General features: G+C 31.8%; 1 protein-coding gene across 10 annotated transcripts in view; it reads left to right on the top strand.

The window, feature by feature from the left end:
- Positions 1 to 25490, top strand: part of LOC106788229 (collagen alpha-1(XVIII) chain) — a 197915-nt gene that overhangs the window by 155738 nt on the left and 16687 nt on the right. For 7 of the 10 annotated variants that reach the window (XM_014751395.1, XM_014751350.1, XM_014751340.1 and 4 more), the window contains exons 5-6: positions 10741 to 10812; positions 25028 to 25108. The exons of 2 other annotated variants lie outside the window; for them this stretch is intronic. In XM_014751395.1, the coding sequence (XP_014606881.1) occupies positions 10741 to 10812; positions 25028 to 25108 (153 nt within the window). The remainder of the gene's footprint in view (positions 1 to 10740; positions 10813 to 25027; positions 25109 to 25490) is intronic. One more of the 10 variants, XM_014751360.1, reaches the window with a different exon arrangement.

Here is a 25490-nt window from a genome sequence, read left to right as displayed (position 1 = left end):
GTTTTCTAAAGGATGGGAAAATTCGCGAGATAAAGAGAGAGAAAAAGAAAGAGAGAGAAATAGAGAGAGAGAGAGAGAGAGAGAGAGAGAGAGAGAGAGAGAGAGAACGCACAAATCACCTGTTATCGTTGAAACATCTAGAACAGAGAACCCGCGGCCATTCGTAACGAAACGAAGGTGCGATTCCAGCCACTTACAGGACTACGATAACTTTGTCACCCTGGCGATGTGCTACGAAAGCGGTTTCGTATTTTCCGCAAGCTGTAACCATATCTATGGCTGGTGATAAATTTTACCATCTATTAAGATTTATTATACGATGTAAAACGAGTTCATTAAAAGCTGCTTCATTTAATGATCATTTAACAATGACGAGAGAATGGTAATAAAATAATACAATATAATTATTCATTTGAAACGTTTCAAGTTGCACAGTATGAGAACATTGGTCGTTAAACTGAATAAAACAGAAAACGAAAATAGTTGGATTTAAGAATTATTATTTTCTGTTCAATGAAATTCTTAACGAAGCGAAATCTTGATAACATCTTTCATTTGAGCATGACAAGAGAGTTATATTAAATTAATGAAGATATTAGAGAGGAGAAACATTAATGAAACAAGACTTAGATCCAGACAGACAGCACAAGCTGTAGTAACGAGACTGTAGTAACGAGGTCCTGATGTTTACTGAAGGTCCTTACACTTTGGTGTCCTACCAACTGACTACCGGATTACAGTGTGCAAACTAAAACAAGGCAAACTTACCTCGGTCAAGATGTTTACAGTAATGCTCATCTAACGAGCTGTTTTTTCTTACCTTGACTATATTTACCTTCATTGAATCAATATTTTCATAGGGTGTGTATATTTTAATCTCTTATTTATTATTTACATATATTATAGAAGAATAACTAATGCATATTTATCATGCATCCTGGTACGTGTTTATTTTTTAAAGATATGAAAAAAAAAAAAAATATTTAATCGTGACAAAATCCACGAATAAAAGATAAATAAAATCGATAGCAATAATCCTTCGGTAAAAATGATGATAAATCGATTGGACGGTTTACAAGTGATCGGCAAGCACAATTGCCATGATTGCCTCTTTTCAAGCTAGTAAGACGATTTGTACCGGACAAATATATCCACTGAAAGGTAAAAGGATGAAACTACCCATGCCTCGCACTAACAGTAAATAAGTACCCAATATCGTTGGAGCATCAAAAAGTCGATGATCGATCTGAGGTTTTAGAAAGGAAAAAGAAAGAGAGAAAGGAAAAAAGAAAAATGAGGGGGAAAAAGAAAAGTAAGAGAATAAATGAAAGAAAGAAGAAGCTGGTGATCCTCGAACGGATTGTCGCGTTTCTAAAGCGTGAAAGAGAAGAGTAGGAAGGAGTGGAAGGAGTTTTGGGCGATAGTGGGAGAAGTGTGAAAGAGAGTGGGAGGGAAAAATGCCGATGGCTTCTGCAAGCTCATTACCTTCTTTAGAATCGTGAAACTGGAAATGGTATCAGCATCGATCGATGAAAAGTAGAAACCGGTTCTCATTATCAGCGTCGACGAGAGCTTTCCGGTAGCTGGTGCTGGCACTTGGAAAGAAAAGTGGGTAAATAGAGGTCGGAGACGATTGAAAGGGACGAAGGGCGCACGGTTTGCTTGCTGAAAGAAGAATACAATTCGAAGATGAAGGAAAGGTCGAAAAGAAGTGGGACCAAATCGAAAAGGAATAAAGAGTGCTAGATAGCTAGTGTGTTTATATGTGATATAAAAAGATAGAAAATGACAGAGAAAGAAAAAGAGAAAGAGTGAGAGAATAACTGAGTGGACTAACTTTATTTCGAACCCAGTCGATACGAATCGCTACCGAATGCTTTTTCATTTTCTTTTTTTACCGCCTTTGTGCTATGGGCTATGCGTTCTCGTTAATTAGAACCACTGTGCATTGACTTTCCAGAACACTCTAATACTACCCTTTTTTCTCTGACGAAACGACAATACTCTTCACATCTTTTGGATGAGCCAGGACTATTGTTTTAGCGAATAACGTGCTGCGTTCTTCTTTTCCTCCTCTCACCCTTCTTACCTCTCAAATGAGAAAATCCAGTGAATTCTAAGAGCCAAAGGGAATTAGCTGGACCATGGAAGGAAACATAAAGAGACATTGATAACGTTCTTCCCGAAACGAAAACGATTCAACCCCTTCTCTTCTTTTTCATCCTTTCACTCTTCTTTTCGACTACTCGTCGACGCTTATTAATCTTATCTTTACTATAATATTATACTTCTATTCGTTCATTTTATCTTATAAAATATTCATTTTTTAATTTCATTCTTTCAAATAACTTTTTATCAATATATCATTACTTCAAATTAAATATTAAATTTTTAAATTAATATGTATATATACATGTATGTGTACCTTTACTAAAAATAAAAATACAAAAGAATTAACTATAACATAAAATTAAATATGAACACGACAAAATAAATAAAATGAATTTAATTATAACCGACACTCTCAAATTGTAGCTCGTTAATTATATCATGCATTCAGTGATATACTGAATGTGCGTAAATTCTGCAAGATGTTTCCAGAATATATTTAAGCATAGGGATACTCGAACAAGATTACAGCTTCTCGGTCAATCTTTGGTGTACCGGAAAGGTAAATCATGGATATGCATATACGCACACAAATCGAGATGCAGAACTTTAATTAGAAAGTAGTGCTATAAAAGCAGTTTTTTGATATTAATCTATAAGGGAAGAAAACGTTATATCATCCAAATAAATCAACATCAAAATATAATAGCATATTTTATCGCGATATTATAGATACTCTTTCATTTAATCTGATTTATAAATATTAATCGAATTTGTCTAATTTCTTCAGAAACGGTTAGGATTTTTTTTCATCTTCTTTTTTTTTTACTTCTTCTTTTGGGTGAGCTATTTTCATATAGTTTTTCATATATCCTAAATTTCAATTATTTTCTATTCATAAATTCTATATAACCTATTCGTTATTAATATGTAAAACCAAGATCATCATTTTAAAATTCCAATAAAAATTATACGAAATCTTTGCGTTTATTTTTATCTGCAATCATTTCAGTAGTCTGATGCTTTGCTCTATTTAAACACGAAAATAGATAATCAGTTTTAAATCCAGATATTTTATAAAATCGACGACTCTCGTGGAATCGATTTGCTCTACTCTCTTATAATACGTACGATTCAATGTACAAAAAACTTTTGAAAAATTTTACGCTCTTCAACTATTTTTTCAGTTTACCGAAACAACGTTAATATAAAAATCTACGAACGTGGCTAGATTTGTGAAAGAGCTATTGTCTTCCTGTCCATTTTTAAAAAGCAAATACATATACGCTAGCCATTCAGCTTGAAAAAATCTAAAAACGAAATTCAGTTCGATATCTTTAACCACCTTTTTGAATACGTTCTATTGTAGCTTTAAAGTCACTCGTATCTACACGACATCGCCATTACATTGCCATTAAACAGTAGTTTTCGCAGAATAAAGAAATGTATTTAGGATAGAGGAAATGTAAAAATCTCTACTGGACCGTTTTCCACGTAACATTCTAGAAGACCATAGCAAACATACATACACGCACACTGACAAACTCGATCATATTTTTCGATCACGTGTTAAAAGCATACGTCGTCTTTCGTACAATTTCCAACTTCTTCGAAAATTCGAATTTTTACGCAGAATCTCGTATGAGAGTTTAACAATAAACCATTCTACGTGTGAAAACGATTCGCGAAATTCGTTGACCCAATACCGTTCTGAGATTCGTGAGAACTCGAAGCTGTTGCATTTCTTCCTCTTAATCATTTTGCATATAAAATGTTTTTCGAAATGCCTAAACAGTAATTCCATGTTTTAAATTTAAAAATAATTATATTATGATCCATTACCATATTGGTTCTCCGTTTTGTCGAATATTATTTATTACATTTTATTTGCTTCCTAAATATTTAATTTAATCCCCGGATAATGCAAATTTTTATGATATAATATTATGGAAATAATATGACGCGAATAATCCAAACACAAAAGGGTTTACGAATTTTTTAATATACTTATCGCTGAAAGAATTATAATTATCAAATTACACGCGTCCTTTATCTGCAGTTTTAAAGTAGTATTTAAATAACGAAATCTGTATCGAATTGGTAATTCAGCATATTTTTTACAGTCAATGGAAATAATAATTCAATATCTTTATTAAGTATGGTTCTTATGAGATATAATGTAATGAATATTTTTTCTACTATATATATATATATAACATAGTACTAATTATATTAATTATAAATTATTAATTTATTACAATTTGTGTGTGTGTGTGTAGTTATTCTCTTAAAATATCAAAGCCGAATGAGCTTGATTATTTATACATTATTATGCTAATTACTTCGTTTCTACTCATTAAAAATTGGTCGATACTTATTTTAGAATACGTAAAAACTCTCTCAAGAGATTTGATGAAAAAGATAAAAATAAATCGTACTACTCTACCAAAAACATTAAAAATATGTATCATAAATTTATAAATTATTCTTACTTAAATATTTGACGTACATCGTTAGATTTAATTTCAAAGAAAAGAAAAAAAGCAAAGAAAAAGAATCAGAACAGTGACCTTATTTGAAGAACAAAAAATTCTTCTATCTAACGTAATATTAATTTTATCAACATATCAGAATCTCATATTTATAGTCGATCGCAAACATGCAAGTTAATCGATCGATCCGACTTAATGCTTTTAGAAAATTTATAACAAAGAATATATTAAAAGAAATGAGGTCGTGGAAATGCAATTGTGTTTATTCGTTAGTTGTTTGCAGAAAAGTTTCCACTTTCGATAATGGAAGGTTACAGAAGTTGGACGATGACCAAAGTCTCGAGTTTTTGCTAAAGAAGAAAAACGTGTTGTGAACGTTAAAATAATATCGGCGCCTGTTGCATTGTTTTTGTAGAATTTCGTGTGAAGAGAAATTATGGGAACCTGTAGAACGCTTGTGAGAAAGGGTTGCAAAAAGGGCTACTATACGTACTATGTATGGCTAGCAATATGAAAAAAAAAAGGAACGAGAGAGAGAATAAAAAAAGCGCTACTAATCCGCCCTGTTTTCCTTTGTAATTGGACGGTGTCACGCAAGAGAGAATTTTACGTCGTTTAAAGCACAGCTTGACATGGTTTCGCACTTCGAAGAGGACATACATTCCTCGTGTGAACAGTCAAAAGAATTCGCGATAACGATCACTATTTTCAACATTTGTTGTGATATATCCGCTTTACCTTTGCCTTTTGTCTTTTGTGATCCTTTGTCTATCCATACAAAGATACCAAATTTTTCTACAATTTTTATTCAATATTATTTAGTTATCAATTTTAAATAAAATAATAATATACTAGAAAAAATATGTAAATTCGTTTAAAACATAAAAAAGAAAACAATTTTTCGTATTTTCCATTGTTTTTTTTTCTTGATTTCCTATGGACTTAACTATTGCGACTGGTTAAATATGAAATTTCAGAATGGAAAAAGACGCTTCAAAGAGATTTTCTGCAAGTCATAGCATATCTAATTTTTCTTTCCTTCTTCTTTATGCACAAGAATGCCAACGGCAATAAAATTAATTTCGAGCGAAATAAACTCTCAGAGACTTGAAAACTTCAAGAAAGATGCCTCCTAGCAACGAAAGAAATGTAGGACAGGACGTGATCCTATCGAGAAATCTGTGCTAGTGAAAGAACCATCCTGATATACAGGCGAATGTCGTTATTCGAAAACTTTTCTCGCTCGTTAATTTTCTTTTGGACTTATTCTTCGACATTCCATGAATGTCGAGATATCAACAAACGATAAGAAGATCGGACACTCGATTAAACAGAATGAAGATTCAATTAGATCGATCACCTTTGGTTTCCGTAATTATTTTTCGATATTTTATTCCAAGTATAATGCAATGAGAATTCATATATAAATATAAATATTATAAACTTATAAAAACTCTTTTAAATTTTTTCTACAATTTTTCTTTTTATTTTGTAGAAAAAAGAAAAGAAAAGAAATAATCTGTTAAGATCGAAGAGAAAGCATTACTATCTCTAAAGGTGTTTCTGATAATCACTGACGAAACTAATTTCACGTTGATGTCACCCGTTTGGTTGCATTTCCAAAATATAAAGAGATGCTGGTTGAAAAGAAAAACAAGAAAAACGGCACCTAGTATAGAGAACGAAAGAAAAAGAAAAGAGAAAAAAATAGAAGAGATGTAAAGAGAGAGTGAGAGGGAGAGCTTTGTTTGCATTGCGATGCTGTCAGAACAATGCAAATCCATTAAGAGCCGCCATTCGTTTGCTGTAAAATTATGCGTTTACGGGGTCGAGCACACGATGCTATATCTCCGGGATGCAGCCAGGAATTACACGTAGCAATTGCACAGGTTAACGGAAGAAGCATTAATACTTTGCTTTCCGTAATCTAATTTCTTTTCTTTTTCTCATTTACTAAATAACACTTGTAAAGGATTCTTCTCGTTAATTCATTATTTCTACTCAATACAAAAATATTGATCTAAATCTCAATTATGCATTATTTTTATTATCGCTAATAAGAAGAGAATTATTGAGAGAAAAGCAAGATAAGATTTCAGATAAATTATGATATTTATCGCGGTAGCAAAGAGTCGTAAAGGGTAACGTTCCCTTGAGAATATATCTCGTAATCATTGGGCGACTTTTAAGTACCGGGACAGTAGGAAAATGTATGATATAATTAGTCCGACGGAATGGCACATAAAAGAGGTCGTGATGTCGTAACTGCCTGGATGGCACGTGTTAAACCACGTAGTACTCGTGAGTAACGTCAGACCGTTTCATTGAATTATGAAGATAATTATTTAGAAAGCCGAAATATTTATATGCATAGATATGTATATACGATTGTTCAAATAAACTGTTATAAGGTATTTTCTTAGAAATTGATGAAAATAACCACTTTATGTTCGTAGTAATTGAACAGTGCAAGATGGGAAAGCTAATCTTTTCATGCACTAGACATTTTTTGGAGAGAAGAACAAGGCCTCTTAATTTTGTAATAAATGAAAAATGGTATTAATATTTTTTTATATAGATAGAGCTCTTCATTAACTTCGAAGAAAACAATTTGTAATACAATATTTTATTTGAGTCACCATATATGTACACGTCAAAATCTCATACACAATATCTTGAGAGTCTTTTTACGGTTACTTTGTTTTCAAATTCAAGAGACGTGATTTATATATGGGTTTATACAAAGTGCTTTCGAAGGAAAAGCTAGTAGATTTGTCTTACAATGAAAATTTTCAAGGTTCGTCGCCAACCGAGTGACTTCCAGCCTGCTCGTCTGCTAGTAGTAGTTCTTTGAAGTGGCCAGCTGTACCAAAAAGTGGATCTATATATAAAACTCGATCAGGATAGAAAGTTTATATGCAGCGAAAATAGTTGTAAATATTTGATCAAGTCGTTCATTCCAGATTCAAAGACTTTATGTCGAGAGAAAACTCATAGTACGCAGGAACTCGCTCGCATACTTTCGAACGAACCACTCCGACTATTTCTCGTGCTCTAATAACGCTACGAAAATTAAACTGGTTCCCTTATTTTCATGGCTTTCTCGATTTCGTTCGTTTTATCTACGCGAGAGAATAAATTTGTCTAGCTTTGCTAAAATCTTCTTTCCTACCCTCTGTTTTTGCTCGAACGAAACAATGGCGAGGTCGTCTTATAACGAAGCAAAAGAAAGCTCTATTGCTAAAAGGGGCAAAAAAGGGAAAGGAAGAATAGGAACATTGAAAGTTGGATTAAACTTTCAAACAAATGCGGCTTATCGCTTATCACTACGACATTTTTCATAAATTATAATCCTTTCTTCCTGAGCATGAAAAATAATTAAAAAAAGAAAAGAAAGAAAGAGAAAAAAGAAAGAATTCTAAAGTATTCGAAGATGACATATGTCGGACTTGATAGAGCGTGCATTGCGATAAAAAAAAACATGACGGATGATTTTCGTTTGTGAATAAGGCCTTGCAGCACGCACACAAGAATACTTAGACGAAACACGTTTAAGATTGACCTGGGCGAGCAGGCATAGGACCCACAAGGCGAATACTCCCCTCTCTTCTCACGCATCTATATTTTATAGCCCTTGACTTCCAATCCGGCTAACGTATTATAAGACAGTCATCCGCAGTCATCTCTAACCGAACGATCGTCGTAAAGATGACTGAATCTAAATCTATTCGTCGTGTATTTTTGACTCGATTGTAATTGATCCTGCAACTTAATTTTTGTTTCATAATACAGTGAGCATCTTTTTCTACGGCGATTCGATTTAACTTTATTTTAATTAATTCGTAATATTGTACAATAACTTTAATTAGAATGTCAAAATGAAAGTGTTAATTAATATGAACTTTTCATCGAATAATTACTTCTCGTAAAATGCTAAAACATTTTAAAGTTTCTTTATATCTTCTAAATAAGATATACCATAATTTTAATATACAGTAATATGAAGTAAAAAATTTGTGGCATAAATATTCACGTCTTAATGTTTTCCTTTAATAGATGTAGGATCTTTTCAAAAACTTTTCGAAAATCGGTATATGGTGGAAAATATAACGGAAAAGCGATATCTAAAAATTATTCATTCGTTTCAATTTGGTATTGCTTATAAATGATGGAAATACGTCGATCGATCATGGGGCTTACATAATCTGTGGTTAGAATTACAAACATCCGATTACCATTGTCCACGATATCGAATCAACGTTCTTTATTATGGATAATACGTTACAAAAATGATAAAGATGTTCAGTATTTTTTCCATGAAACAAAACTAAGAACCCCATAAAGTGAAAATTAATTGTGTCTTTTTATTTTCCTTTTTAAGGGTTCGAGTCACTTCTCTACAAATCTCTCACACATATCTAATACTACCAAAGATGTTGCATTATTTTATCGCCTCTCTGCAGTAAACAACAAACGGTTTTCGTTTTTTTTCGCACAGATCACCCATGCATTCTGCCCACGTTGCTTGGACTTTAGTGATTTGGAATTAGGAATCCAATGTGGTTAGGCAGGTTCATTTAAAGTGAAGATTAATAAAATATTCAAACAAATAAATACACTTTAATTAAGATATTAAGATATTAAAGATGCCTCTGAATGACAAGAAAATAAAAAGAAGGACAGCATGCAAACGGAGAATTATAAAAACAATGGAAGAAGAATAAAAAATAAAACATATAAAATATATATATGTCGAGCTAGTCGACGTCATAAAGATTTCGCACGGTACTGTGCGATACTTTAATTAATCTGAATACAAGTAGTACTTATACTCTCATTTTTTCATTCTCTCTTTCTTTTTCTCTCTCTCTCCCTCTATCTATCTATCTATCTCTCTCACTTTCTCTCATACTTTTTCTCTGAATGTATACTTTGCTTGTAAAATAACGACTGCAACGGGAAACAGATTTACCCGGGACGAACGAGAACAACTTTTCAGTTGTACGAATCCGTAGCAAGCGAGTTTTCCGGGTGAAAAAAATCACGACTATACTATGTTACTCCTACACAATAACAAAAACAACAGAGTAAAAGATTCGTATGCGCGCGCATTGGTACAACCAGCCACTAACATGGAAGCGGACGACCAACGGAAACGCTTGCATCAAGAGAAAACTGTAAAATGCACCGTAAAGCACGTTTCTGCGGGCCATTTGGGAAGATCGATCGATCCCACGAACACTTTCAGAATGATCGATGCCCCGTTCTGGCACATGCCCGTTTCTTCTACTTCTATTCCTTCCTTTTTTATATTCCCCTTTTCGTTATATTTTTTCGCTATTTTTTTTTGTTCTTGTTTTCGAAGAATAAAGAGACAAGAATGTTGGCTCGCATTAGGGATAAATCAATTTTTTTCTCTTCAATATTATAATATAATGAATATTCATTTATAAGGACGAAGAAAAAAATTTATTTTCATTTTTGTTCTTTTACTTTGCAGAAAAGAAAATATTTAAAAGATATTCGCGAAATTTGATCAGGACTATTATTTTATTTATCTTTTTCGCGATCCGAATGTAAAATTATACGTATTTAACGAGCTTGAAGTTTCAACTAACGTTTCGTTTAATTACGGTAATTAAATAAAAATTAGACTTATGTATATCACCTACGATACGTAACGACGGAATCGATCCTCTCCATTGTGAACTAGCATCGAAAGACACGACTACCAGCACACGTGAACTTTTCTCTTTTCGTTTCTATCGTTAAAAGGAGTTCGATAGCGAAACGGAAAATTGAATGATAGTGCATGATTGATCGACTTGGTTAAAGGAAAACAATTAAGCGACAATCGAGCACCGCTCGAGCGCAAAATCAACGCACGAAGATTTTTATTTTTTCTTTCGTTCGTTCGTTCGTTTTCATTCATTGGAACCTTTAACTTTTACAGCTTGAAAATTGATGACTCGTGAGAACCGAATATACAGCTACCGGCATTCGTTTGTATAACTTCGAACAATTTCTAAAAGAAAAGGAAATAACGAGACTCGTGAACAAAAAAAAAAGAAAGACAGTTAAAATGATGAATCCGATTTTACGGGTCACTTTTTATTATTTTCTAATCATCTATTTAAAGGGTCTACTACAATCTCTAAAACTCTACTCTGGACATCCACCGGATCTGGTGAAGTGCACAGCTGAATTTGACGTAAGTACATTTACAATTTCGAACATATGTACGAAATGTGCTTTAAGAAAGAAATTCCTTCTCTCTCGATAAGGTAATAAATTATTTAGCAGAGATATAATCGTAGTAAATATTCGGTCGATTCATAAATAAATGCCGTTATACTAATAAATAAAATAACATATTCATATAATATATATCCTTGTATATGATATGTAATAATAAATAATTACTTATATATATATAATAATTAGAAATACAATTTTTTTCGGATACAAATTTCGAATTTCATCATTTTGCATAACGAATATTTATATATATATATATTATATTATAATAAATTTCTTATACTTATAAAAGCACTTATTTATGAATAAAACTGGTAAAAATAAACCGATACAATTACATATCAACGAGAGTTTAATGAAAATACACTTGGTTGGTCTATTGGAATACATCAAATTTGATTTCCCATATCGTACGTCAATTCGTCGGTTATTCTCGACTTCCTATGAGAGCAAGTCGTAGCTACTCTCTCGTGGTCGAAGCTTTACCTGCTCGCTTACAGCCTCGCGGGCAGCAATCGCGCTTTGAACGGATCGCGGTGAGTCAGCAACGATAAATCGAGCAATTTATGAAGCGGCACGGGCAACGACCATCCTCGAGGAATAATGTCGTGATCGGTATATAATACTAGAATACATGTATATCTATATGCATTTGTCTGGACCTCTGTACACATCTATACTAGTATATATATTATATATACATATACCTATCTATCGATTGAGGAACACAGGTCGTCGAATCGAAGGATCATCTACGAGATCGAAAATTCACTTCAGTAATCTTGAGAAGATGTTCTTCTACACTCATCAGAATTTTTTTTCAATCGTTTGATTAATTTCTCCCACGAGCTTATTCGCCTAATTAACTCATATCGTCGCGGATAAATTTGTCCAGCTGGTACGAAACATTAATTCCTATCTTTCGAATGGAATCGGTTCAATAATTTATTATAGGCTAAATTACTGACCGGACGAAATTTGGTAAACGTATGCTCGCGGAAAGTAGAGGTACCGAATAAATCGAGGAAAGTACCGAGAGAGATAGAATGAGAGAGAGAACTGAGGATTAAATCAACGATAATGAGACTCGATTGAATAGTAGCAACGATCTACGGGCTTTCCGGTGGTCCCTCGATGCAATGATAACGAAGTTTCGTATGTTCAATGCTTTTATAGAAAAGTTATGAATGATAAATAAAGATGATCGTTCATCTTATCTATCTCGCTAACTTTTTATCTATTTCCATCCTTAAAAGATTTTACTTAAACGTAAATTACGCTACATTACATTTTTTAATTGCATAAGCGTTTAGAAAATATAAACGTCTAGTGATAGAATTAATTAATAAAATTAATTGAACGATTGTTCGTTCTCAAACGAATTATATTCCAATCGGTGTTCGTAGAAACATTCGTAGTATTGATAGGCGTTGAAAACATGCCTTGATTAGATTGCATTTTGATCGAAATTAATTCCTATAATGGTTATTGAACATTGACAACGACTGACGTGTACAATTATCAAGAACAATTTTCAACGATTGTGTATTAAGGTGCACCTATATATGAAAAGATTATTTATTTCTGCAAGATTATGTATTGCTCATGTCATTCATGTATTCGTAAATATGTAATCACGAAATATTCAACAAAAATAAATTGATCCTCTTTTAATATGTACTATTAAAAATACGTTTGATCTATCGTTCAATGGAAACACTTATGGAATTTTTAAAAATACAAATTGTACGATAAATAGAAAAAAATACAAAAGAAGGAGCTTGGAATCCTTAATATTCTATTCGAACATATGCTCGTGTTACATGCTATCGAAATATCAGCAAGTGTGGCGGCCATTAACGATATTGCAGAATCGCATTGGGATGCTTCTCCGATAAGGAATAATAATAATAACAATAACAACAATAGCAAGAACTAGATGCGATGACTGTGATTTATAAACAATACGCGCAGTACCTGAATTGCAACGGGAAATTGCCAATAAAAACAAATAGTCCATGACGGTGTGATTATCCTGCCAGCAAAAGGTAATGCTATATTTTTTAATGGCTGATATAGGAAGGAAGACAGCGAATTTCTTTTTTTCGCGGACACACCTTATTAGATTCTATTATCGCGATACGCTAGGGATATTACTAGAAAAGAGAAGTTGAGAGGAGAAAAAATTTCGACTGTCGGCGTTCTCCTAACGGCGACATTAATTTCATAATAAGAATTAATTGCACCGTGTCGTGTTAAAAAAATATCTGTTTCACGCGTAAATGTTACTTATTGTTAGTACGAAGCGTCAAATTCATTCGTGTATATAATTCACGAAAATAATTATCGACTGGTTAAATTTGTGGTTTTATGTGTCTATAGAGTATACATAAATTGGTATTATTGTGAACAATAAAATATCGCGCGCAAACAACATTATCATTTATGTATGTGTTTTATATGTCACGAGGCAATATTACAGTCGTTCGTGTTAATGTTTATAGATTAAAATTATCGATTTTATTTTCCAACTATCTTTTGCAGGATATAAAAAAAAACAATTGATAATTTTCTTCCTACTTGTAATTTCGGTCTTCTTCAAGCTTTTGTTTCAGGAAAATCGAATGACACGACAAGTTGAATTTTTTATTACAAATTGTCGAAACGTTTTTGGTGGACAATAAATTCATTCATTTTTATTTCTCTCGTTACGAACGCTTCCTCTACGATGTCGAAGATAAAGTCGTAAAGCGTAATAAATGGGGCGTGTAAAAAGTGGGGGAGAGAGAGAGAAAAGTGTGGCCAATCGTATCGATGTATTTTCTAAGCGTAAACAAGAGGAAAGAGAATTATACGAAATGAAGAAAATAGGTCGATAGAAATAACGTTAATTCTGACACTATAAATTTTTCTACAAGAAGGCAGAAAAATGTCATAAACGTCACAGTACTTTTTGTCTCTCATCGATAATCTTTTTTTGGTGGTTAATCCAATAGATGAAAAGTCTACAAAAGCTTATCCCGACTTGTAAAATTGTCTTGAAAAAAGACTGAACAATTTTACGGAAAAAGTCAAGCTAATAATTACATTTAATTTTACTAAGAATTGAAATCTATATTGGACGAAAAAAAAATCAGCAAATCAATCGGATTTTAGATCCGTACAGACCGTTAATTATGCATTCTGATAATTTAAACATTCGGAATACATTAGTCTATAATTACAATGGCATTTCACTCGAAATATAGGCTAGTATTAGTCACGAAAGAGGGAGAAGGGAAGATAGAATTTACAATATATTATAAATAGAGAGAGAAAGAGTGGTTCGTAATCGAAGAAGCTAATCAGGTAACGAAGAAAAATCATTAAAATCCAATTGGCCCAGATAGGTGGAACGTTTCTCGCTTTCGTTCGAGTATTTACATTGACCATGTAAATTTACGGTCTAGATGTATTCACGTATACACGTGCTTATGAATGTTAGTGAAAATCGAGCCATAGACCGCGATTGTATCGTGAACGATACTCATCCATACATTTCGAATGGCAATTTGAAGCATCAAAGCCGCAGTACGAACGCATGCAGCAATCGGCTTGAATCTGAAATGACTAACTCGGAACTCACCCTTCCATTTATTCTTGTACGATAGCTATATCTACGAATACAAAGCAAGCATGTCAGTTTACTGCTTAGAGAAAGATAGAGAGAATGAATCGTAGACCCTTACATAAGGGCAACTCCTACGGGAAATTCATCGTACGTGATAAAACTCGATCCTATGTCGTCGACGTTTCGACGATGTCCCCTACGCCCAATAAACTCTTTATAAAAAAAAGGACTCGTGTAATTACTATTGCACAATTGATTCATTATTTCAAAATGTTACTTTATGTAATATAAAATATGTTCTAGTAGGTATTTAAATAATCACTTCTTTTATATCCATTTCAATTGATTTGTTCTTTTCCATTTCTCATTATTGTTCTTGCTAGTATAATCTTGATAAGTCATTAATATCGAATCAATTTAAAAATAGAATGATTAATCTTTTAGTCTTATAGATTATCGTTTACGTATCATAAATATTCGATGAATTATTCATCGTCCTATTAATCTCGTTATGTAACTTAAAGGTAATATATTCTCCGCTCTTTTAATATAGCAAAACCTACTTGGAAAACACAGTAGATCTCGTTTTCAACCCTAATAGTAGCATGTCAGAATGTTACACATATTAATGCCAATTTTTAGTTAATTGCGAATTAAATAGAATCATACATGGAATTATGAAAACGATATACAATAAAAACATTTTTTTCAAAAATTTCCAATTCAATAACTTTTCCGAATCGTAAACGAAAAATGTATATCTTACACTCGAAAAGAAATATGAATTTTTGGACCGTCAACGTATAATTTTATGAACATTTTACTATAAAAATAAAAATATCAAACAATTACAATACTCTGCAATATGACGATTAAACTCGTATATTTTTAATCCATTATATTTGTTACAATTATAACGAATGATTTCAATATTATTTTTTATATAATTTTTATTTCACTCGTCAGTAAAATTCCAATGAGTCTTCAATCGTTCACGAGATTTTTATTTGAATGATATAAATTCGAAATTTGCATGTAGATTCGGTACGCGTGCAATACTCGTCCGCATTATGAGAAATCGGAGGAAGATGCGCTACAACACATCGTAATGCAAGTGAACGCATAGAAGATAGAAGAGAGAGAGAGGAAGGGAGAGAGAGAGAGAAAGAGAGAAAATGAATTTTCCTTCGGGAGAACCGAGCTACGTGATGGAAATCGGAATAAGAAGCAAAGATGATCGAGTTACTTGCAAAGATCGATATGGTTATAAATTTTTCTCCCCTTTCTGTTCATTCGCTATTTTTTAAATTCTTCGTCTCTTTATACCAAATTCGTGGCTAAATTCGAGTTCATTCATATACGAAGAATTATTTGAAAAGTCAAACATAAATAACAAGTTGGCACGGGACATGTTCAATATTATGGAAATACAAAATTTCCATAAATTCGTCCAATTGAACGAGAATCATAATATTGGACTTTTACACTTAATTATGCACATAGTAAACAAATAATAACCAGTCGCGTCGTGATTTTAATAAGAATAATATAGAAAGACAAGATTCAATTATATAAGGAAAGTTTCGTGTTTTAGTTCTCACGGATACCTTTCTACCATTAAATTGAATAACATTTCTAATATCAAAGGCTAATCAAGGGCTTTGTAATTATTATTTTTAATAACCGCTAGAGAGATCGGGTTAAGCGTCTAAAGGCAAAGGACAGAGCCATGCGGCTTTTGAAAGGTGCTGTTAATCACGTGATCCGCCCCAAAGTTTGCTTAGTCTAACTCCCGATTAGCTGAAGAGGTTAGACCAATATATGGGGCACCCTGACACGTGATCGTTAAGGTTTCAGACGGGATGTGCCGTGTTTTCCAAGTTGTAGGTCGAGCAATTATCTAGCTTGACAGAGCCTACGTGTTGCCAGACAGTATCATTAACTCTACCAAGGAAACTATGCACGCGTCTATCCTCATCAAATCGATCAAAACGCAACCGATAGAACTTTTATTTTTCTCTTTTTTCTTTGTATTTTTTCTTTTTACGTTTATATATTATTTTATATTTTTGTTTTCGTCTGTATTTTTTACGAATATCGAATAAAATATCGTCACGATAAAAGCGGTTTGAATACAATGAAAATACAAAAGAATGATTTAATTGTGATTAAAAATATTCACCGATATACAAATATGCTTTATGCAAAATTTGTAATTTTATGATTTCGCGTTTGACGTTATATGAAACTCAAAGTTGATGTTGATAGAGGTCAAACGTTCAATGAACTCAATGTATTAATTAAATCAATTTAAATGCATTTTAAACTATTGAAACAGTTGACCAATTGAAGACACATCATTTTATTAACATTTGAGCTCGTTTTTCTGTGATTCTCTTTATTTTAAATCTCGTTAAATATATCAGAAACGTTTGATAGAAGTTACGTGAGTTATGTAGAACAATTTTATCTATTAATTTCAACACACGCGTTTTATACAAATTATTATCGATGCATTAAACATTTTTAAACGATGTAACTTCGAATCGAGAAGATATTTTAAAGATTTAACTTTTTTTTCTCGTGTTTAGGTACATGTTTTTCTCGCAAAAATATTACCTTCCGAGAATTATCCTTGGAAAGCATGAAAAAAAAATTATTTATATCGGTCAATTTTTTAAGACGAAGAGAAATTCTACGATTAATAATTCCACTCCTCTGGCCAACAACATTTGCGGCTTGAGAATTCTACCGTTGTTCCGTGCTTTGTACCGATAAAAAGCGAGATACGTTTCGGTTTATGAAGGAGAAAGGAAGATAGAGAGCTAATGAAAGTTGCGAGCATCATAAAAGGAAGAGTTATGATTGTGGCGGAGTTCCGATTTCATGAAATTTTGTCGAAGTTTTGACGTTACAGGACACGCAAGTATATGTAGATGTAGACTATTTGCTTTTAAAGAAAACAAATGAAACGTAACTGCTATGGCTTTTTTCCTTCTTTTCGTAAATAAGAAAACTGAAGATGAACAAAATGAGAAAACGAGTGAGAACGTGATTACATAATACATATCTATCTGTAGTAAAATATACGATGTTATACAAGTTTTTTAAAGTAAAATTTGTATTAAATAATAATAACGAATTTAATGAAAAATGTTATGTTCTTCTTTGTCTAATTTATGTATCGTCGGTTTTTTTTAATACTTTGTTCTCTTTTAGTTTAAAAAACCACTAGAGTACATTTAATATCTCGATTAAATTATTAGGAGGACGAAAAAATAAACCATTATTTTCAGATGGTTTAGTTTTAATTAATCTGTATCCATACGCGGTGGAATAAAAATCTTTGTGAGATATCTTTTTGTCTAGAAATGTTTATATGTTTTTCTTATAGACCTACCTTAATATGTTTTCTATTTAAAAACATTCAAAATAGAACAAACCGATCTAAAATATATTACATATTTTAATTATAATACATATTTTCAACGTAGTAAAAAAAAATGCTCTAAATACGATTGAAAATGAATTTGAATTTTGGTCCATTGTGCCGTCACATTGACTATGTAGTGACACAGCGAGGATACGAGAAGAACGAAAATGTTGAAGTTAACGTGAAAATGACTTTGTTAAATGGTGAATCCACAGCATTGTCGTTGACATTTTAATTATCGCATGACACTACAATGGAAAAACACAAATTTAACTTTAAAATCGAAATTGAATTTGTGGATAGAAAAATAAAAACAAATGAGAAATTAATGTATCTTCGCGGATATTTTCTTTGATATCAAACGGAGTTCAAGCGAAATTCTCGTAACAATCTTTAGATGCTGCGGTATTTATATGGCATGTAGAGAAAGTTTGGCATGAATATCAAATGCATAGAGTATTTAGAATACGTAACCAGTATGTGATGCAAACTAAACTATTAATTTGCAATGTATATAACCGGAGGCTGATAGTATGTACGCATATACAAGATGGAATGTTTGTGGTGACCAGGTCAATGCTTTTAAAAATAACACGAAAAATAAAAAATAAATGATTTCAAAAAAAGTTATAAGACTTTTACGAAGGTAGAAGATATCGTCATTAAATTTCTGTTCATATGACTCGATTATTAATATTAAAAATCATGTATTACATTGCGTCAAAAATTGGTTATACAAAAAATCGAATTAAAATCAAGATTCAGTTCATTACCTGATCAAAATTATTGTCGATTTGCTTTTTTCTCTGAATAAAGGATCGAATGTAAATTATTGAATGCTCGAATTACAAAGCGCAATGGACATGCCAATAACGATGGGGTTTTCGTCGCTAGAATTGGGCGAAATTCGAGACCAATCTGACCGGTTCATCGAGCTATTGGATGCGAAACAGAGAGAGAGAGAGAGAAAGAAAGAGAGAGTTAAAAAGATAATACAAAATGCTTGGAACAGGAGGAAAGAAGAACCCCGTTTCAACAAAACTACAGGGATCGTATGTCGGACGATGATACGGTCAAGAGTGATCAAAAGTTACCTGGAGATGTAACGTGAAAATTTTATGGCCTCTTATATCTTATATCGATTACAGGAGGCACAAAAATCTTAAGATCAAATTACTCGTCTAACTCTTCGGAAATAATGATTCTTAATTTATCGTAAATTTCTTTTATTCTTAGTCACTAACGCGCTATAATCGGTGAGATAAAAACGTTGAAACAATGGAACCACTTTGAAAAAGTTATATATGGAAATTTCCATGCCATTTGTGATTCGTTTCCTGTGAAGTTGCTAGAGGCAAGAACGAGACATAGTTGGAACGTTTTATGAAACTTCATGCTAATAATAATAATCCAAATTCAGGTCTGAGCCAGCGGCACGTCGTTCTCGACATGGCCGACTGATAATTTAATAAAATGCTTTAAACGAAAGAAATAATCCACATTAGAGAATCGTTATGAGTAGAATCAGCACGAACGTGAAAAATGAAGTGATTTTGAAAAAGAAAGCGACGAGAGTTAAGTCTAAAAGTAAAATATAACAATAAAAATATACAGTGTACAGTACAACCGTTATTAAAATCGAGCGTTTAATATTCCAGCGATTATAAAAATATATCAAAACGGTGTTATGATTTCTATGATAAATGATTATTAAAATGTTGAATGATGCTCACAAGTCAAAATCTAGCAGTTGACTACTAACTGGTAAATAACGAAATCACCGATGCAGGTTTTGTTTAAATTTTGGCCTAGTAAAAGTTCAAAACATTCATATAAAAACATATAAGATAAAAACATATCAAAATTATTTTATATTCAAAGTACGTTAATAGGTATTTAATGTTTAAACCAATGTATATGTATTTAAATAATCTTAAATATTGTATATCATAAGTAGAGTGCATCAAAGTATTGGATATACCTGAAATAATTGTTAATTAATCGAAGAAAATGTATATTGTAGTCTAGAAGCACAGAGTATAAGATCGACTTACCTTCCTCTTCGAAATACTCCATTAGACTGGTTCGTTATCCTCTATGAAAGTTCTTTTATTGATTGTTGTTTTTATGGCTTTTTGAAGGATACATATGCGTAACAGGAATAATATTCGAAATAAATAGAATTTATTATTGTGAAAATCATATAGGTAAACAAGAATCAATAAACGAATTATAACTGACTTTTCTAAAAGACAATGGGTCAATAAATGGGGGATTTCGAAGAGAAAGGTACGTCGATCTTATACTCTGTGCTTTTAAAGTATATCAAATCGAAATCGTTTAATATTAGAAGTATATTAATAGATATGTAATGTTTAAACAAATATACTATTATTAAAACATTTATTATACAACACAATTATAGTACGCGTATATTGTACCTTATTTAAAGAGTTAGAAAATAATTATTTAAAGCTTACTTTTACGAAGGAGAAAATTTCAACGTTCTAAGCTTACCCGAATACGAAATAATAAAGTTTCAATATATTTCGATAATCTCTGGAATATGAAATGTTCGATATTAATGACGGCTTAGGTATTTTTAAATTCTCATCATTCCTAAGACATTATATCAATAGTTTTCAAACAAAAATCTAGTAAAAGTATTAACGAACGATTTTATGTGATAATCACTGTAAGTATATGATAAATGTATATTATAATTTGTATAATACAAACAAAATAACTCAAAACGAATCGAAATAAACTGAAAAAATATTATTATAAATATATAGGGGTAATAAACAAAAGTTTCGATTATTTAAGTAACTTCAAACGAAGAAACATGGTAATAAAGCTTTTTAAACTTAGAGCATACCTCACGAAATTCGCATGCATCTTTCTTGTACGTGATTCTACTAACTAATGCAATATATGCGAAGCTCACGTACTTCTTTCACGACATACATACGTTCTTCTATCAAAATTGATACAAACCTTGTACCATTATATGCCTCTACGTTCTATTTCTAATTGTAAGTGAAAAATATTGAAATAATTTCCAACTCACGATATTTAACGATTCATGGTCGGCGAGAAATGAAACTTTTTCACGAGCTTAGCCGGTGCGTAGTTTCATAACGTGCTTTTCTGCGGACGATTCAATTAGAACAATTATAATTTGTCCTACTTTCTTTGGCAAATGGAGGTCGTTGTTTAACTCGACCTTTTCGCTGCATTTTTTTCATGTAACTTTACAATAAAGCTTGTTACAACCAACGACGTATAAAAGAGATTGATTCGGATAAAAGGGGAGAAGCAAGCGTTCGAGACGGAATATAATTACATACGTCACCTGCGCTTTTTCTTTTCTTTTTTAGAAAAAAAAAAAAAATAAAAAAGAAAAGAAAATAAGAAGAAAGATATTCTTCGAAGTCATCGCGAGAGAGAGAACAGCTGGAAGAGAGAAATTTCGCGCTTCTCATCCTCTCAAAGGTGTCGAGGGTTCTAATTTCATGGGACGTTAAATACGTTTCTGCTTGTGAACAAAAAGAAAGGAAAAGAAAAGAAGAGCAGAACAAAAATGAAGAAAGGATCTTGAAAAAGAAGAGAGAAGGAGAAAAAGAAAAACGAAAACGTTCTATGAACGTTGAAAGAATCATAACGTCCGTTAAGCGACGTCCTAATCCTTTATAACCGTAATCTCAAAAGCTTATATATCTTTTCTAAAGATCTCTTGATACAATTAAAATCTGCGTTATTTCGACAATGACAATTCCAAATAAAATCTCGTAAGTATATCAACACATACTACAGAATAAAAACGTACAGATAGAACCAAAAAAACTAAATTAAAGCTCTCGAATATCGATTTGTAAAAATCCGAATAAATATATGCGAAGTAATATATAGCACTGCTTATAACACGTTCGTATTCCAATAAAATTCGAGTCTCTCTCTTTTTCTCTCTCTCTCTCTCTCTCTCTCTTTCCTTTTTTCTCTTGCTGGATTTCGAATATACGATAAGAATAATCTGATTTTTTTTTCATCCGATACAACGACAGCTGACATAAATCTCTTTCAATCGTCTGTATCTACAGAAAATCCAAACTGTGCCAACAAAAATTCATTGTTTCATGTAACACCACACACATACACGACCACGAAAAATCCATGGTATTTCGACAGAAAAAAAATAATAGGACGCAGTATACGCGTGCTTACAGTTTAAAAATGATTTACAAAAAAACATATTTTTTAATACAACGTACCATTGTGGTTGTAAAGACTAAACACATAAAATGAACTACAGTGAATGTTACATTGGAAAATAAAGATAAAAAGTCGAAGTATTTTACAAAATTTTAGGAACTTCCAAAATATATATAATGTATAAAAGTATAAGCGCGTTGCAAAAGCTTACATGACATCATTATCAAAACTTGGACATTTTTCAATGATAAATTATATTTAAAAAAAAAAAGAATAAAAATCTCCATCGACTCTGTCACTTTTCTCTCTAAATTTTTGTACAAAGATAATGATTTTTAAAGTAAATTTAACGAAAAAAATAAAAAAACAATAAAACGAAAATAATTGGCTATGCAATAAAATATAAAGATAATCACTTTACCAAGTTGACGCACAGTTAAGAGAGATAAAGTATCATTAAACATTTAAAAACTACGTGTCTGAATTCTAGGTAAAACAGTCGGAGTTAATTTCTCAGTTTGCTTAACTACTTTACATTGTAATTGTAAAGACTTTTATAACTCTTTTGTATAAGTAATGTCGTCATCATCACCATCATCATCATTACTATTATTATCATTGTAACAATCGTATATACTGAACACTTTAATTTGTTCTCATTTTCAAAATCATGGTTTCATACACGTTCACATTTCACCCACGTTGCATCTCGTTCTTCGCATCGTTACATTAAAAAAGCTCGAGATTATTTAATTTAACTTTTTCCACAACGTAGCTTTGACTTTCGAGTTCATATCTGACAATCGAGTTCCAACTGAACCAAAAAAAAAACTACAACCGAAAGATATCTCGTTTTAAACGATCATCGTTCATCTAAAGACATTATTTAGACCTAAAAATTAATTTTAATTATCTTATGATCTTCTTTCAGAAAGTTTTTGATCGTTTGACGTTTCGTCGTACGCCTTCCGTAAGGATATCATAGAATATTGCAATTTTCGTCTCATCATTAATCTCCTTTGTTTTAGACTCTCGCGTTTTTCTTTACGTCGGTGAACAAAGTAATTTCATCGGAGTAAGTAATTTATTAGATTGCCGACGTATCGTAATTAATTTAGTAAAGCGTTAATCTCGAAGAAGTGGGAGTAAAGAAGAAGATAGGAAAGAAGGAGGATGATTATGAAAATGATAAAGAAAAACAAAGTTAAAATCTTCGAATTGAAAAACAAATGTATGATCAACTCTTATGTTCGAATTTAAGATCGATTTGAAAAGATTTTATGAATTTCTTTTACTTTGTTTCACTGACACAACGCAAAAGGTAGATCGATCAATACCATTCATGAAGGAGAAGAAGATCTATTGTACATGCAAACTTTTTTAATGTCTTAGCTATATCGTAAGGATTTTTCGGACTTTTCGCGTAAATTAATTCATCGCAATTAGCAAGCAGTTTCTATTATTTCTATACGATATATTTTTAGATAATAAAGAACCAGCTACTATTTGATAACTCGAACAATTCAATAACTAAAATTATTATTACAAAGTAATAGTTATTACCATTTATATTTTATGCTATTGTTAGCTTTAAAAGCGTAAATTATTTTTCGATAACGTTATCAAGTCAGTCAAAAGTAGATCTTCAAGTAATTACGTACTCACGTTTCGCAAAGTTTAGCTTTCGAAATGTGCAGAGGATCTCCTCTTCATGAAGCGATGCAAGCAGAGAATTTGAATAATTGAGAGGAACACGTGCCAAATCAGAAATCACTGGAATGCGATAAAGTTTAACTCGATTCCATTGCATACACACAACCAGAAAGCATATGCGATATTTCCTCGTGATCATATTAATATACTACAGAGTGGTCTACGAATGAGTATCTCTACGAGTAGTATGCGTTAGTGCTTGTCTTCATTATACCACTAATTTTTAAATAAATTTCGACGAAATTTAATATATCCGTTACCGCAAGAATGTAATATTCTGTGCTATTGCATTACTCTTTAAATTAGAAATCTATTAAATAAAGAACGAAATTTGTGTAATTTATATGAAAATCAGAACAAGTTACTACAGGGACAAGTTGATATAATATTTTGAAAGTATCTGAACACTGTATTTGTAACTTGATTTAATTTAATTTTTAATTTTTTTATTACGATAGAGTGTACGTCTGTGTACACTGAAACACACACAATAGCAATTGTTAATATATCATACGTTACTTTTAGTTGAAACTTAATCAATTGTTCTCTTTGAGCTACTTAAGTTATCTTGCATTGCTAATATTTGTTCCAGCAAATTACGCATTTCTCATTTATAATGCTACAATTAATGATATAAACAACAAAATAAAAATGAAACATTAGAGAATATATAGTATTACATCTATATTGTAATACAAACAGCTTGAAAATGTACGATCTAGAAACGTTGCAATTAGTAACACTGCATAATTAACGTTTAATACTGCAAACAGAAATAGAATAGAATTATCATAAGTGAAATCATTGGTTAGACAAACGAATATCCTGCAAGAAACGTAGGAACTACGAGGCTCTCTCGTATAATGCGAAGTTGATAATTCAGTAGGGTTAAGCCAAAGATCGTAAACTTGGAAGTATCCAATTTTCGACAACACTATGGCCAACTTTATGTTTAAGAACGCATTAACTTCACCAGCTGTATCTCAGCTGTGCAGAATGCAATCTAATACAACGAACATCTACGACATACACGAACGATTTATCGTCTAATTTAATGAGCTACTACATCGCACGATATCGAAGAATTTCGAAGCTATGAAACTATAATTAGGATGTCGCACGAAGATTAACGGGACAACGGGTTATAATCGCGATTGCTATAGTATTTTGAAAATGGCTAATGTAATATTCTCTTTATAGTTTTCCTCAGACGAACAATTTGGATCCGGCGATCAAGATGTCAATTTATTTGATGTCGTGGGGGAAATTGACTTAAATAAGGTAGACAAGAGTCTAACGCTCTTTTTCTTTTCGTTTTACTAAACAAAACTTACATCTTTTGATTTTAAAACGTTCGTACTAACCAAAAATTCTTTATAGCTTTTTATGTTGTGTGCCGTTTTTTTTACTAACGAAAATGTTTTTTTAATCGGACAAATAACTATTCGTTGTGATTTTAATTATCGAAAGAATTGCAATGATTATTAAGTAAAAAAGAATTTGAAATTGCTTTGCTTTTAATTTGATTAAATCATGCTGCACCAATTTATCGAAATGAGGCTTTCAACTTGGATAGTCAAATAATAATCCTCAAAGAAGAACGACATCCTACTAAGGATCTGGTCTTTAGACTTTTCAAAAGGATGTCGATCGTTTCGTATGA

This window comes from Polistes canadensis, unplaced genomic scaffold (assembly GCF_001313835.1).
Source record: "Polistes canadensis isolate GaletaPanama2010 unplaced genomic scaffold, ASM131383v1 scaffold_5, whole genome shotgun sequence".
NCBI classification, from domain to species: domain Eukaryota; kingdom Metazoa; phylum Arthropoda; class Insecta; order Hymenoptera; family Vespidae; genus Polistes; species Polistes canadensis.
Note: the sequence above shows the minus strand (reverse complement) of the source record. Positions and strands in the feature narration are given on the sequence as shown.